At 40.0% G+C, this 13,366-nt stretch overlaps 1 protein-coding gene across 1 annotated transcript; it reads left to right on the forward strand.

Annotated features, from left to right (window-relative positions):
* The first annotated feature begins 6,042 nt into the window (after positions 1–6,042).
* LOC149830409 (uncharacterized) lies at positions 6,043–9,152 on the forward strand. The gene is made up of 6 exons (XM_090015453.1): positions 6,043–6,604; positions 7,199–7,308; positions 7,360–7,677; positions 7,759–7,896; positions 7,999–8,087; positions 8,654–9,152. Exons 1-6 carry the CDS (start codon positions 6,043–6,045, stop codon positions 9,150–9,152), a joined length of 1,716 nt encoding a protein of 571 aa, XP_089871579.1.
* The last annotated feature ends 4,214 nt before the right edge of the window (positions 9,153–13,366 follow it).

Consider the following 13,366-nt stretch of genomic DNA (forward strand, 5'->3'; position numbering starts at 1 on the left):
AGTGGAAATGGTATCATCAAACCAAAAATCATGACATTCAGCAAAATGACATTTCCAAGAGGAAGCTACTTGTTGCAGGTTTTCTTAGTTCATATTTTGGTGTCTTTTATGAATTTGGGTTATCAATGTTCAGAATTGCATGAGTTTAAGCATTCTCTCAGATCTGGTCTTCGTACCAGTAAGACAAGAATTCTTCATATTTCTATGAAAAATCAGAAACACACTATTTGTTCATGACATTGTAGCATTGGAAAATTCTAAAAACAGTGTACATGCACTTCTAAATCTATGAACAAATGAGTAGCAAGGGACCTCGTGTGTTTGTTCTGTTGTTGTAGGTCCTTCCAAGGACATTCTAATCCTTCAAAGTTCCACTGACTTTTGACTTGTAATCCGTTCTCAAATTTTAATTCAATTCAAGACATAAGGATTGTGGTATTTTATCACAACACGGTTGGGTCCAGTTTCAACCTTTTGCTGTTGTTATTGTCTGAATAGCTTTCGACTCGGGACAGACTTGACTTTTGTGTATAACCTATTTGAATATCATAGGTTGGGCAGGCAAACCTTACTCATTCCTGGTCTCTTGATCTTACAAACATGCAAGATGACTACAGAGAAACCAGAATTCCTAATCCCTGCATCAGTTCATTTGATCAAATGACTTGCATTTGGCACTGTTCAAAAGATATTACCTACTAGAATATCTTAGATATTTAGAAGATTTGATATCATTGAAGTTCATTTTGGATTTATTGGACGCAATATGTTCTCCCACTCTCTAAGTTGAGTTCAGATTCAACATCTTTTGTAGTCTTCGTTTATTTTCCATATTCACTTGATTTCATAACATGCCAATTGACCATGGATAAAAACACTCCTAAATTCCCACGCATAAATTGATGTTATTAAATGACTAGATTTGTGGCCTGATAGCAAGATAATGTACTCGAGAGAGATATCACTTTAGATATGTAGAAAGACAGAAGTACGAACCAAAGAGGGCTTCACTTGTTTGGTAGGAGCTGTTAGTGCACGTCACCTTTGAAAAAGGTGGACCCGATCCACGTCAATCCATGGATTGTGTACATCCATGTACACATATCCATAGTTATGTATTATAACCCACTTAGACCATCGGGTCTGGATACACCAGACCCGGATCCAAAGCACTGTGTTGTAACATTATAAGACATCTTTTAGGTCACGATTTTAAGTGATGAGAAAAACAGAAAGCGTAACAGCTGAAAAAAAAAACTTGTGTTTCTTCTTCGTCTCCCTCTCTCTTCCTCTCTCTCTTTTCTCTACAGGTGAAAAACTTTCATGGTATCAGAGCAAGAGCGAGTTCGGAAAATCGAGGTTCTTCTTTCCCCTTCTTCTTTTTTTTTCTGTTCCCCCTTTTCCTCTTTCTTTCTTCTCTTTTGTTCTTCCCCATTTCCTCCCCTCTTTCTGAAATCTACTGTGTACCCACACCTCACGTGGGTTTTTCTTTTGTTTTTCCCCATTTCCTCCCCTCTTTCTGAAATTTACTGTGTACCCACGCCTCACGTGGGTTTCTTCCCTTGGTGACACCGTGATCCACGTGGGTTTCATTTTTTGTGAATCTGTGATTCACGTTTACGTGAACACAAACACCCACAGTCTCTCCTTAATTTCAATCTGTGATTCACGTTTACGTGAACACAGACACCCACAGCCACAGTGTTGTCTTTGCACATTCGTTTGATCTGCCTTACCTAATCTTCTCTAAGTCTGTCTTTGCATATTCGTTTTTTTTTAGTAAAACTTATCCTTTGATTATCGATTTCTATTCTTATAAAAAAAAAGGGGTTTCTTTAACGTGTGAAGGCATCCTTCATCTCATCAATCTCAGTTTCTGGACTGCATAAAAAAAAAGGTTCAGAAACCGAGTTCCCTGCATCCAACAGCCTGCGATTATATTAAAAAAAAAAAGGCCTAAACTTTTTGTGAACACTCTGGTCGACATTCTCGTTGTTTCTTTTCAAATGGACCCTTATCACTCTCAATCAAATCTTTCTTCAAGCTTCCTCAACCAACTCGTCTCTGAAAAGTTGAATACCTCAAATTTCTTGATTTGGAAGAGACAAATTATTCCTTTTATAAGGAGTCAAGGTCTCTTAGGTCATCTGGACGGAACCACTCTTGTTCCACCAGAATTTGTCCCGAGAGAAAAGAAAGATGATCAAGGGGTGAGTTCGATCGTGTATATCAAAAATGTTGAATTTCTCAATTGGGAAAGGAAAGATCAATAAGTTGTTGCATACATCACCTCAACACTGTCCCAAGAAGTTCTAGTTGCCATTCCCGACAATTGTACAGCGCTACAACTCTGGGAGCGACTGGTTTAGACGTATTCGCAGGTTTCTCAAGCAAGGATGGTTTTCCTTAAAAGGGAATTTCAGTTGTTAAGAAAAGAATCCATGACCATCATGGAATATTTGAACAAGATAAAGACCATCACAGATCAGCTTGCAGTTATAGGATGTGCCGTAAGCGACAACGACATGGTGCAGCAAACTCTGAGTGGATTGGGATTTGACTACAATATGATAGTCACTTCACTATTGTGCCTTCCTACTCTTCCTTCCTTCGATGCGTTACAGGCGAAATTGATTCAGTATGAAATGACTCTGAAGGGATTCTCTGAAGAAACTCACATCCACACAAATTCTCAAGAAGTTTTTGCCACAAAAGTGACTTATGGTAGAGGACGAGGAGGACAAGGACGAAATGGATACAGAGGGCGTGGTTTGCTTCCCACTCCAAATATGTCTGCCCATGCGCAGGGATCAAGATCCGTCCCCACTTGCTTCTTTTATAACAAAAAGGGGCATATCAAGGCGAATTGTTGGCACAATCCAGAGAATAAAGGAAAAGGCCCACAGACAGAAATGAAAAGAAAGTTCACAAATACCAGAGATAGTGGAGACATCAAAAATCTACTAATATCTGCCTTGTCAGAGTTGAAATTGAAACAGAGTGATGAAGGCACTTGGTTTGTTGACTCAGGAGCAGCGACCCATGTGACAGGTGATGCAGGTAAGATTTCTAATCCTATTCCTTATTTTGGAAAAAGTAAGATTGACAAAATTTTGGCTCCTTTTTTCAGCATAGATAGTAATGCCACTGTATTAAGATTCAACGTTGCATGTAGCTAATCTCCAAAACCCTTTAGATAATCTGACTTTTGATAATCTATAAAATTTCCTCTTTAAGTATATATGCTTGCCAGCTTGAGGATTCTACATATAATGTCTAGCATAGATGAACTGATTCAGCATCTTTCCTTCTTGCACTATTTTCATCCTGAAGAACTTCAACCTAGTTCAATTTTTATTGCAGGTATATTAACCCCTCTTCCTTATAGCACTAGCATCATGTTCATGTCATAGGGGATACTTGATAGTTCCTGTTTTCCTGTGACTTCTCCAAATACTCAAAGTAATCGGTAAGGGATGTAAGCTAGATAAACAAGACATTAACCTTGGAGAATAAAAGAAATACTTGTAATCTACCAGTCTTTTATAAGAAAATAATAGATTTTTTTTTCTTTTCATAAATTTGGTTCCTTATCTCAAGAAAAAGATATGATACATGAGCCAAAATGTGAGTGTCCTTGTAATACGAGCTAGAAGATGTCACTGGTTTCTCAACTTGCTGTGACACATGGATACTCCTTTTCTATTCTGTAATATATCTGCAGTCATATAATTTTCAACCGAAAATTCCAGAAAAAATAACAATTTCCTATATCTTATTGTCATATTCATATCCATGTGATTCACACAACTTGAAGGGCAGAGGAGAAAGAGCACTCTCATTAAAGTCATTTCCACAAATTTTATGCATTTTCCACTCTTTTACATGTTTAGCCTTTACACTTGTAATTGTAGTAAGTTACAAAGACAGTTGCACATTATATATGTTAATGATATTGATTCTCTATTGCAGCTAGATAAGTTCTCCTTCACCCTTGTTGCTGCTTCAATTTCCTGTCCTAGAATCCTGGTTCATAAAAGAAGTAGAATCAGATCACTTATAGCCTGAACGAAAAAACATTTATCTTCTTTTCTTTTCTTTTAAAGGGGTGGGGTTGACACCAATTCGTAACATAATTGAGATGGACGCTAACATTATTATTTTGTCAAAATATCAATACGGTCAAATTCTTAACATTTTACTCATGTCTCCATTTGTCAACTGGTCTTTGTCTTTTTAACACTGGACTATTATGGAAGTTCAATTTTGGTCTAGTTACATAAAATTCATGTACAAGATGTTTCAAAGAGTGGTAAATCTCCACCAAAAATTTTCCAATTTTAACATTGTTACTTTAATTTCAAAATATATAATGATAATAATTGGCCGGTATAGATGTCTAAGATGGATAATTGTATAGATTTGGGTTTCTCTAATAAACTTTAGAAACCTTTTCAGGGTTATCATTGCAACCCCACTCAAACGTGGTGAAATTTTCATCATTGCACAGCAGAGCCAAGTTTAGTTAGGGTTAATGTTGGAAATGGTACCTTGTTTTAACTTTTAACCTACCAGAGATGTTTTCCTTTTTTTCCAATTATGGGGTTTCTTAGTATTTTACTTCAGTGAGGTTGTAGAATTTCATTTGCAAGTGTGATTAAGGTGTTTCAACCCTAGAAACGAGTTTATAGACTTCATGCTTATTTAACACATTTTCCACAATTTTTAGAACAGCTATCCTTGTTAAAAAGATGACATTCAAGCTATAAATACATAAGCACTCACTTTTTTTATAATATGAATTTGGACCTCTGTGAATGTTAATGATGCATCATATTCACACAATAGTTTTCTTATAATGTGAATTTGAACCTCTCTAAATCTTAAAGATGCATCTGTTAAAAGTATTAGTTTTTAGTTCATTAATAAGTCCTATTGTTTAGGAGTTTGTTGTTTGTTTGACTTGTCTGATTACCACGCTTTTTAGAAGTTGTTAAATGTGGGCTGTTTTTTCTTCTTTCTGTTGCTTTGTAAAGCTATTAATATAGCTGTTTCAGTTGATCAAATAATGTAGTTCATTCTCCCAATATTGATTGCATACTGAGTTATACATTCTTACGTTCAACATTTGGTATCAGAGCCTCTTAGTGGGGGCCTGATCAACTAGAAAAGCAACAACCTTTTCAGTTTGATAGCAGTGATATGGCGACGGAGAGCAGTTTCGTGCAGCCATTGATTCCGAAACTGGATGGACATTATAATCATTGGTCCATGTTGATGGAAAACTTCCTCAGATCAAAAGAATATTGGAGTTTGGTGGAACAAGGGATTCCTGCAGCAGCAGAAGGAGTGGTTCTCTCAGAAGGACAGAAGAAAGAATTTGAAGATCTTAAACTGAAGGATTTAAAGGCCAAAAACTATCTCTTCCAAGCCATAGATCGTCCAACTCTAGAGACCATTCTGAAGAAAGACTTAGCCAAGGATATTTGGGACTCCTTGAAGCAGAAGTACCAGGGAACAACACGAGTCAAATGTGCACAGTTGCAAGCTCTTCGCAAGGAATGAGAGGTTCTTAACATGAAGGCGGGAGAATCTGTGACTGACTACTTTGCTCGTGCTCTCATAATAGCCAACAAGAAGAGAATCCATGGTGAGAAGATGACAGACATTGATATTATAGAAAAGATCCTAAGATCCATGACTTCTAAGTTCGACTACGTAGTTTGCTTGATTGAGGAGTCAAATGATTTAGATTCTTTGTCCATTGATGAGTTACAAAGTAGTCTCTTAGTGCACGAGCAACGCATGAATGGCCATGCTTCTGAGGAAGAACAAGCACTGAAAGTCACGCATGATGAAAGCTTTGGTAGCAGAGGAAGAGGACGTGGCAGCTTTCGAGGATGAGGTAGAGGAAGAGGTCGACAAGGCTATGATAGATCCACTGTGGAATGCTACAGCTGCCATGGATTAGGACATTACCAGTATGAGTGTCCTAAGAAGGAGAAGGAAATAAAAGCAAATTACGCAGAAGCCAATGAAGAGATGTTGTTAATGGCTTATGTAGATGAGAAGGAAGCTGAAAAGGAGGAGATTTGGTTTCTTGACTCCGGATGTAGCAACCACATGTGTGGGAAGAGAGAACTTTTTTCAACCATTGATGAAAAGTTTAGTCAAACTGTGAAGTTGGGCAACAACTCAAACATGGTTGTGATGGGCAAAGGAAATATAAAGTTTCAAGTGAAGGGGATTGTGCAAGTAATCACAAAGGTATTTTATGTACCAACCCTGAAGAACAATTTGCTGAGCATCGGACAACTGCAAGAAAGAGGTCTTGCAATTCTTATACAACGAGGAGGGTGTAGGATTTATCATCTTGATAGAGGGTTGATCATAGAAACTTCAATGACATCAAACAGAATGTTCACTCTACTTGTTCAGTCTCTTTCGAAGGAACAAGCCTGCTTCAAAGCTATTACAGAAGATCCTGCAAGGCTATGGCATTGCCAATACGAGCATCTAAGTTATGGAGGACTAAAGACACTCCAGGAGAAGGACATGGTGCAAGGATTGTCGAAACTCAAAACTCCCACAAAAATACGTGAAGGTTGTTTGATAGGGAAACAACAAAGAGATCCTTTTCCTAAAGAAAGCATGTAGAGAGCATCTCAAATTCTTCAACTAGTGCATGTTGACATATGTGGACTGATCACGCCTATCTCCAACAGCAAAAAGAGATATTTGATCAGCTTCATTGATGATTTTAGTCAAAAAACTTGGATTTTCCTCTTGGCTGAAAAATCAGAAGCATTCCTTCCCTTTAAAAGGTTCAAAAGTATTATTGAGAAAGAAACAGGTGTGTACTTAAAGGGCCTGTGAATTGATCGAGGTAGTGAATTCACTAGCTTCTGTAGTGAGAATGGCATTCGAAGGCAACTAACAGCGGCCTACACTCCATAACAAAATGGTGTTGCAGAGAGGAAGAACATGACCATTATGAATATGGTTCGATGCATGCTGACAGAGAAGAAGATACCAAAAACTTTCTGACCAGAAGCAGTAAACTGGACTGTTCATATCCTCAATAGAAGACCTACTCTAGTCGTGAAGAATATTACTCCAGAAGAAGCTTGGAGTGAATATAAACCATCAGTTTCACACTTCAGAATTTTTGGATGCATTGCACACATTCATGTACCAGATAACAAGCGAACAAAGCTTGAGGATAAAAGCTTGAAGTGTGTATTACTTGGAGTTAGTGAGGAGTCAAAGGCATATAGACTCTATGATCCAGTTTCACAGAAGATAATTGTAAGTAGAGATGTGAAGTTTGAGGAAGATGGTGGCTGGGATTAAAATAAGACTCGTCAAGAAGAAGTTGTGGTTGACCTGGAATGGGATGATGATGCTCACAATGAAGGTGAAGGTGAAGGTGAAGGCTCGGAGGATGAAGTATACAATGGTGATTCATGTGAGTCAGCAGAAGAACACTCATCTACTGATGACGAGAGAAGAATTAGAAGCCGGCCAGGATGGATGGATGATTATGTGAGCGATGAAGGTCTTTCTAAAGAAGAAGATACAACATATCTAGCCTTGTTTACAGGAGGTGATCCTCTCAATTACACAGAAGTTGCAAAAAGCTCTAAATGGAAGAAAGCTATGGATGCAGAAATAAAAGTCATTGAAAGAAATGATACTTGAGAATTGATAGAACTACCTGCGGGAGGAAAGACAATTGGAGTTAAGTGAATCTTTAAGACAAAGCTCAAGGAGAATGGAGAGGTGGACAAGTACAAGGCTCGTCTTGTGGCAAAGGGATATGCACAACAACATGAACATGGAGTTGATTATGCTAAAGTATTTACACCTGTGGCTCGGCTTGATACAATCAGATTGGTTATTTCTCTTGCAGCACAGAAAGAATGAACCATCTATCAACTAGATGTAAAGTCAGCCTTTTTACATGGAGATCTAAGTGAAGAGGTCTATGTTGAGCAGCCACCAGGGTATGAACAGAAAGACAGTGAGCATAAGGTATACAAACTAAAGAAGGCTTTATACGGACTGAAGCAAGCTCCTAGAGCTTGGTACAGTCGCATAGAGTCTTATTTTGTGAAGCAAGGGTTCGAAAAATGTCCTCATGAGCACACTTTGTTTATCAAGACAAAAGATGGAGGTAAGATTTTGATTGTGTGTCTTCATATTGATGATCTAATTTTCACTGGTATTGATGAACATATGTTTGCTAAGTTTACGCAATCTATGATGGATGAATTTGATATGACTGATCTTGGAAAAATGAGGTATTTTCTTGGTATTGAAGTAATTCAAAGTTCAGATGGAATCTTTATTGGCCAAAAGAAGTATGCACAGGAGGTGTTAGAGAGGTTCAGAATGAGTGAATGCAATCCAGTTCACAACCCTATTGTTCCTGGTATAAAGCTTATGAAAGATTTGAATGGTTTGAAGATAGATAGCACACTTTATAAACAGATGGGGGGAAGCTTGTTGTACTTAACTGCTACACGACTGGATATAATGTTCGTGGTTAGTCTCGTCAGCAGATACATGGAGAATCCAATAGAATCTCATCTAAAAGCAACAAAGTATTGAGGTATTTGAAGGGTCCTATCAACTTTGGATTGTTCTATAGGAAGGGAGGAAATAAGGAGCTGAGTGCTTTTACAGATAGTGATTATGCTGGTGATATAGAAGACAGGAAGAGCACTTCAGGATATGTGTTTAAGTTGAGTACAGGAGTTGTTTCATGGTCTTCAAGAAAACAACCCGTGGTGACTTTATCTACTACCGAAGCAAAATTTTTTGTTGCTGCTTCATGTGCTTGCCAAGCAGTGTGGATAAGAAGGATTTTGAAGCAATTAGGTCATGCTCAACTTGATCCTACAACATTTTTTTATGATAACAGTTCAGCAATTCAGCTCTCTAAGAATCCAATGATGCATGGTCGCAGCAAGCATATAGATGTCCACTTTCACTTTCTTCGAGAGCTTTCAAATGAAGGAATTGTGAAGATGGTTCATATTCATACACAAGATCAAGTTGCAGACATTATGACCAAACCTCTAAAGCTTGATGTTTTTCTGAAGATGCGTGGTCTTTTGAGGGTTTGTTCAGACTCAAGTGTAAACTGATGCTGCTAGTATTTAGTTTAAGGGAGGTTGTTAAAAGTATTAGTTTTTAGTTCGTTAATAAGTCCTATTGTTTAGGAATTTGTTGTTTGTTTGACTTATCTGATTACCACATTTTTTAGAAGTTGTTAAACATGGGCTGTTTTTTCTTCTTTCTGTTGCTTTGTAAAGCTATTAATATAGCTATTTCAGTTGATCAAATAATGTAGTTCATTCTCCCAGTATTGATTGCATATTGAGTTATACATTCTTGCGTTCAACAACATCATGCAAACAAAACTTGCCTAATCCATGTCATAGTCTTCCTATACGTGAATCACACAGACTACATTCCACATTTTGTTATCACCACTATTTGGTTTGTCCTTCTGTGGCGTCTATTCAGACCCCAAATCCATTCAGAAAACTTAGAACTCAATTCTTCACATAACAAAAACACATTGAGCGATCCCAACAATCAGTTCATCCTTCATCTCTGCAAATTCCAGTCCCTCATCAAAAATGCATTTCACAATTTTTCTTGCAATTTCTCGACGGTCACTGTTCTATTACCCTTGGAAAGACAACCATCTTCCCTATAAGCATCTAGTTTGCGAACAACCCCGTTCACGAAAGAACTCAAGCTGTTCGTCCACCCTCACAACTCTTCGATTCTCTCAACCAGTTCAACATAGTTCCACATTACCTGTTCAGATAATAATCACCACTGAGGACTCGAATACAATCAAATTAATTCTATGGCAACTAGAGGAGCACCATAATTCATGATAATGATTCAAATTGAAACAAAAAAAAATCATGATCAGCTTGTGGAAATTTAATATTGCTTAACAAGAAGAACAAGCGCATAAGAGACTTAGTCAGGAATTCAAAGATAGAAGAAAAAAAAACTTCAAAATCCTCACTAGAATCTCATCAAAGAGAAACCAACAAAAGGGATTATATCAACACCAACAACTGTTCTTCGTTTCCGTGCACCAAAACTCCCAACTTCTAGATATTACAAAATCGAGAAATCCCAACTAAAACCACGATCACAGAATGACGAAATCAAGAAGGAGAGAAAGGGAACTACGAACTCTCTGATGGGAGGCAATTTTGGGGACGTTGGTCATCGTTTTCTCCTTCAAACCCGACGGGGTCGTGGTTGGGATTGGCACTGTCGTCGGGCTTCCTGCCTCTGTGGAGGAAGGAATTGAGGGCGAACTCCACGGCCATCCAACTAAAGGCAAGTGTAGTGAAGACGATTCCTGCGGATTTGAGGCTTTTCTTCCTCACCTCGCGCTCCATCCACCGTTCCTCACCAGTTTTTGCCGTCGAAGTCTTTTGAGGAGTGCTCGTCCGAGGCAGTTGGCTCATCATGCCTTGCTGCGGTTTTCCAGGTCCCTACATCGGGCCTCCGCTCACCTCTAAAGGCCCTGTCACCTTTTTGCCTTCTTGCCAAGAAAGTGGATCATCATTTACGCCGTGGCACCTCGATTATTGTCACTTTTTTGCCGCCGAGTTCTTTTGAGGAGTGCTTGCCTGAGGTAGCGGGCTCTTCATGCCATGTTGCGGTTTCCCAGATCACTAAGGCGGCTCTCTGGGCTCCTTTCAAACCCTCTATCAGCTTTTTGTCCTCTCTCCTAGAAAGTGAGTCATCATTTTTGCCAGATTCTCTTTCTTCTAAGTCTGAGACTACTTTTCGTTTGCATGGGGTATTCAGTTTTTGCGTTGAGAGGAATCACCCATGCATCTTCTCCCTTGCATGAGCCATGATGGTTATCAATGCTCTCTGCGACTCATCTTCCATCTGCATGGTTTCACCATTACCCGTCCAGCCTCCACCATGTCTTGTGCTTCCAAGAATCCCTTCCCCCATATCTGGTTCTCTTGTCATCCAAGAACCATTCCTCGAGCCTGAGTATGATTCTCCAAGCTCACCCTCCTCTGTCGATGCCGCTCCGGTTAAGTCCTCTCTCCTCCGCCATGGGTATCAGCGTGGTTGATGCCGCCCAGCTTCTAGATGTCTCCCTTTCACAGCAGCAGATCCTCAGCATCTCCGACGTCATGCACAATTCCATCAATACTATCGCTGACTTCATGCCTTTGTTTGTGGCTTCCGGGCAACATAGGTTGTTCGACTAATTGTCTCCTCCTTCTGTGGGGTATGTTTCATTCCATGCGCCTTGCGGCTCCAACCGTTAGGGTCGTCGTTGACTACCACAATACTCGACCTCCACGTCTGGGCTCTCCCCTAGGCGTTCAGCACGATCGCGCACCCTGCAGTGTTTTCATGGATTTCAACTATGAAGGTGTTGTGCTGAAATATCAGAGGCCTTAATTGTCCCTATAAGCACCTTTTCCTTGTGAGTTGGATCCGTCAAGAAAAGTCAGACCTCATCGCTCTTTGCGAAACCAAGATGGTTAAGGTGTTGCCCTTTGTCGTATCTGAAATTTGGAGAGGTGCTGATTTCTTATTCAAACCCGCCATTCTCTACACGGGGGTATCCTTATTCTTGGTAAGCCCTTCATTGGCATTTCTCAACTAGACATCGACATTTACTCCCTCTCGGTCGCTCTTCCATTGTCTGCTAGTCCTACATCGGTCGCGACCATAGTAACTATCGTTTATGGCTCCATCTGGCACCATCTCCGTTCTGCTCTTTGGTCTGATCTGACTAGGGTTATTCAATCATTTGGAGAGCAACACCTTATCATGGGGGACTTTAACTGCTTACTGTCCTTCAATGATTCCAGTCTGCCGGTCTCCAATTTTGCCTCCATGCACAACTTTCAGGAGTTCATCCAACTGCACTGCTTTATCCTGTTCCCCTTGTCGATAAGGCTTTTTCTTGGTCTAACCACAGATCTCGTCTGTGCTACCGGCTGCTTGACCGCGTGCTCGTTTCTCCTGATCTTCTGGGTATTTTATCGAACATCAACTGTCGTTTGCTTCCTTCTTCTGTCTTTGATCATAGCCAAGTCGTTATTTGTTGGGGGACTGGTTTCTCCATTTTTCGAACCTTCTGTTTCGAGCAATGGTGGCTTAAGGAACCAGATTTCGATTCGGTCATCCTCCACTCTTGGAGTTGGCTATGCTCTGCGGTTAGGGTTGCTTCTCATTGCCTAGTAAAGCTTTTCCGCCTATCCCGCAACATTCGCGCTTGGCTTTCTTCCAGCAAGATTAGCGAATTCTGACAACTGGGCGACTGAGAATTCAAGCTGTCTACAATCCATCACTCGCTGTCATTTCTCGAGGATCTCTCTGTTTTCTGTCTTAAGGGCCTAAAAGCCAAATCGGTTGAGTTGTCTCTTCTCTTGCATTCCTGGCGGCTAAAAGATGAGATTCGTTGGAAGCAAAAGTTGAGGGTGCTCTGGCTCAAAGAGGGTGACAGAAATACCCATTTTTTCACTCTTTCACTTCACATCATCATAAGAGGCATGCCATCCCATCCATCTCCATTGACGGGGTCACCTACTCGGCTGACCATGTCGTTCCTACTGTTACTCACTATTTCAAGAACCTTTATACTCCAAACTCGTCCGTCGGTGGGTCTATCGGTCGGTCCTTCGTTCGCTCAATGAGTACCACTCTTTCTAGCTCTATGCAGGCCACATTCGCAGTTGTTGAAATCTGTTCTGCAATTAGGGATCTGTCTGGGTGGAAAGCTTCTGGCTTTGACGATTTTTTGATTGACTTCTTTTGTATCTTTTGGTCCTGCGTAAAGAATGACATTCTTCAGGTCTTCGCTGAATTCCATCACAACTGTTAGTTGTTGGTTCACACTCATCTGGCAATTCTCTCTCTCATCCTTAAGGATGCAGCATCCTCAGACATCTCGAGATTCTGCCCAATCTCGGTGTTGAGGGGGATCTACCGTAGTATCACTAAGGTTTTGGCTAATTGGCTCTATATTGTCGCCCTTAGGATTTTCTCAGACTCCCAATTCGCCTTCATCCCTCAAAGGCAGATTAATCATTTATTTATTTTAGTATCTGAAGTTCTGCATTCACTGAATATCAGCGGCCAACCATTTTTCTATCTTAAGCTAGACTTCCATAAAGCTTTTGACTTGGTACATTGGCCTTTTCTTTTCTACATGCTTGACAACCTTGGTTTTGGTCGTCACTTCTCTAGTTGGGTGCGCGAACTGGTTACTAATGCTCATTCTTAAATTAAGATCAATGGGGTCAGAGGCCAGCAGTTCAAGCTCGAGCGCGGTATCCGACAAGGT

This window comes from Nuphar pumila, chromosome 8 (assembly GCF_984573655.1).
Source record: "Nuphar pumila chromosome 8, dmNupPumi1.hap1.1, whole genome shotgun sequence".
In the NCBI taxonomy this organism is placed as follows: Eukaryota; Viridiplantae; Streptophyta; class Magnoliopsida; order Nymphaeales; family Nymphaeaceae; genus Nuphar; species Nuphar pumila.

Bases quoted from the DNA above. Each gene is read 5' to 3' on its own strand.
- LOC149830409 (XM_090015453.1), top strand. From the start codon at position 6,043: ATGTTGTTAATGGCTTATGTAGATGAGAAGGAAGCTGAAAAGGAGGAG. The intron at 7,897-7,998 runs GTTATTTCTCTT...TATGTTGAGCAG, and splicing joins GGCTTGATACAATCAGATTG to CCACCAGGGTATGAACAGAA. The intron at 8,088-8,653 runs GTACAGTCGCAT...ATTGTTCTATAG, and splicing joins AAGCAAGCTCCTAGAGCTTG to GAAGGGAGGAAATAAGGAGC.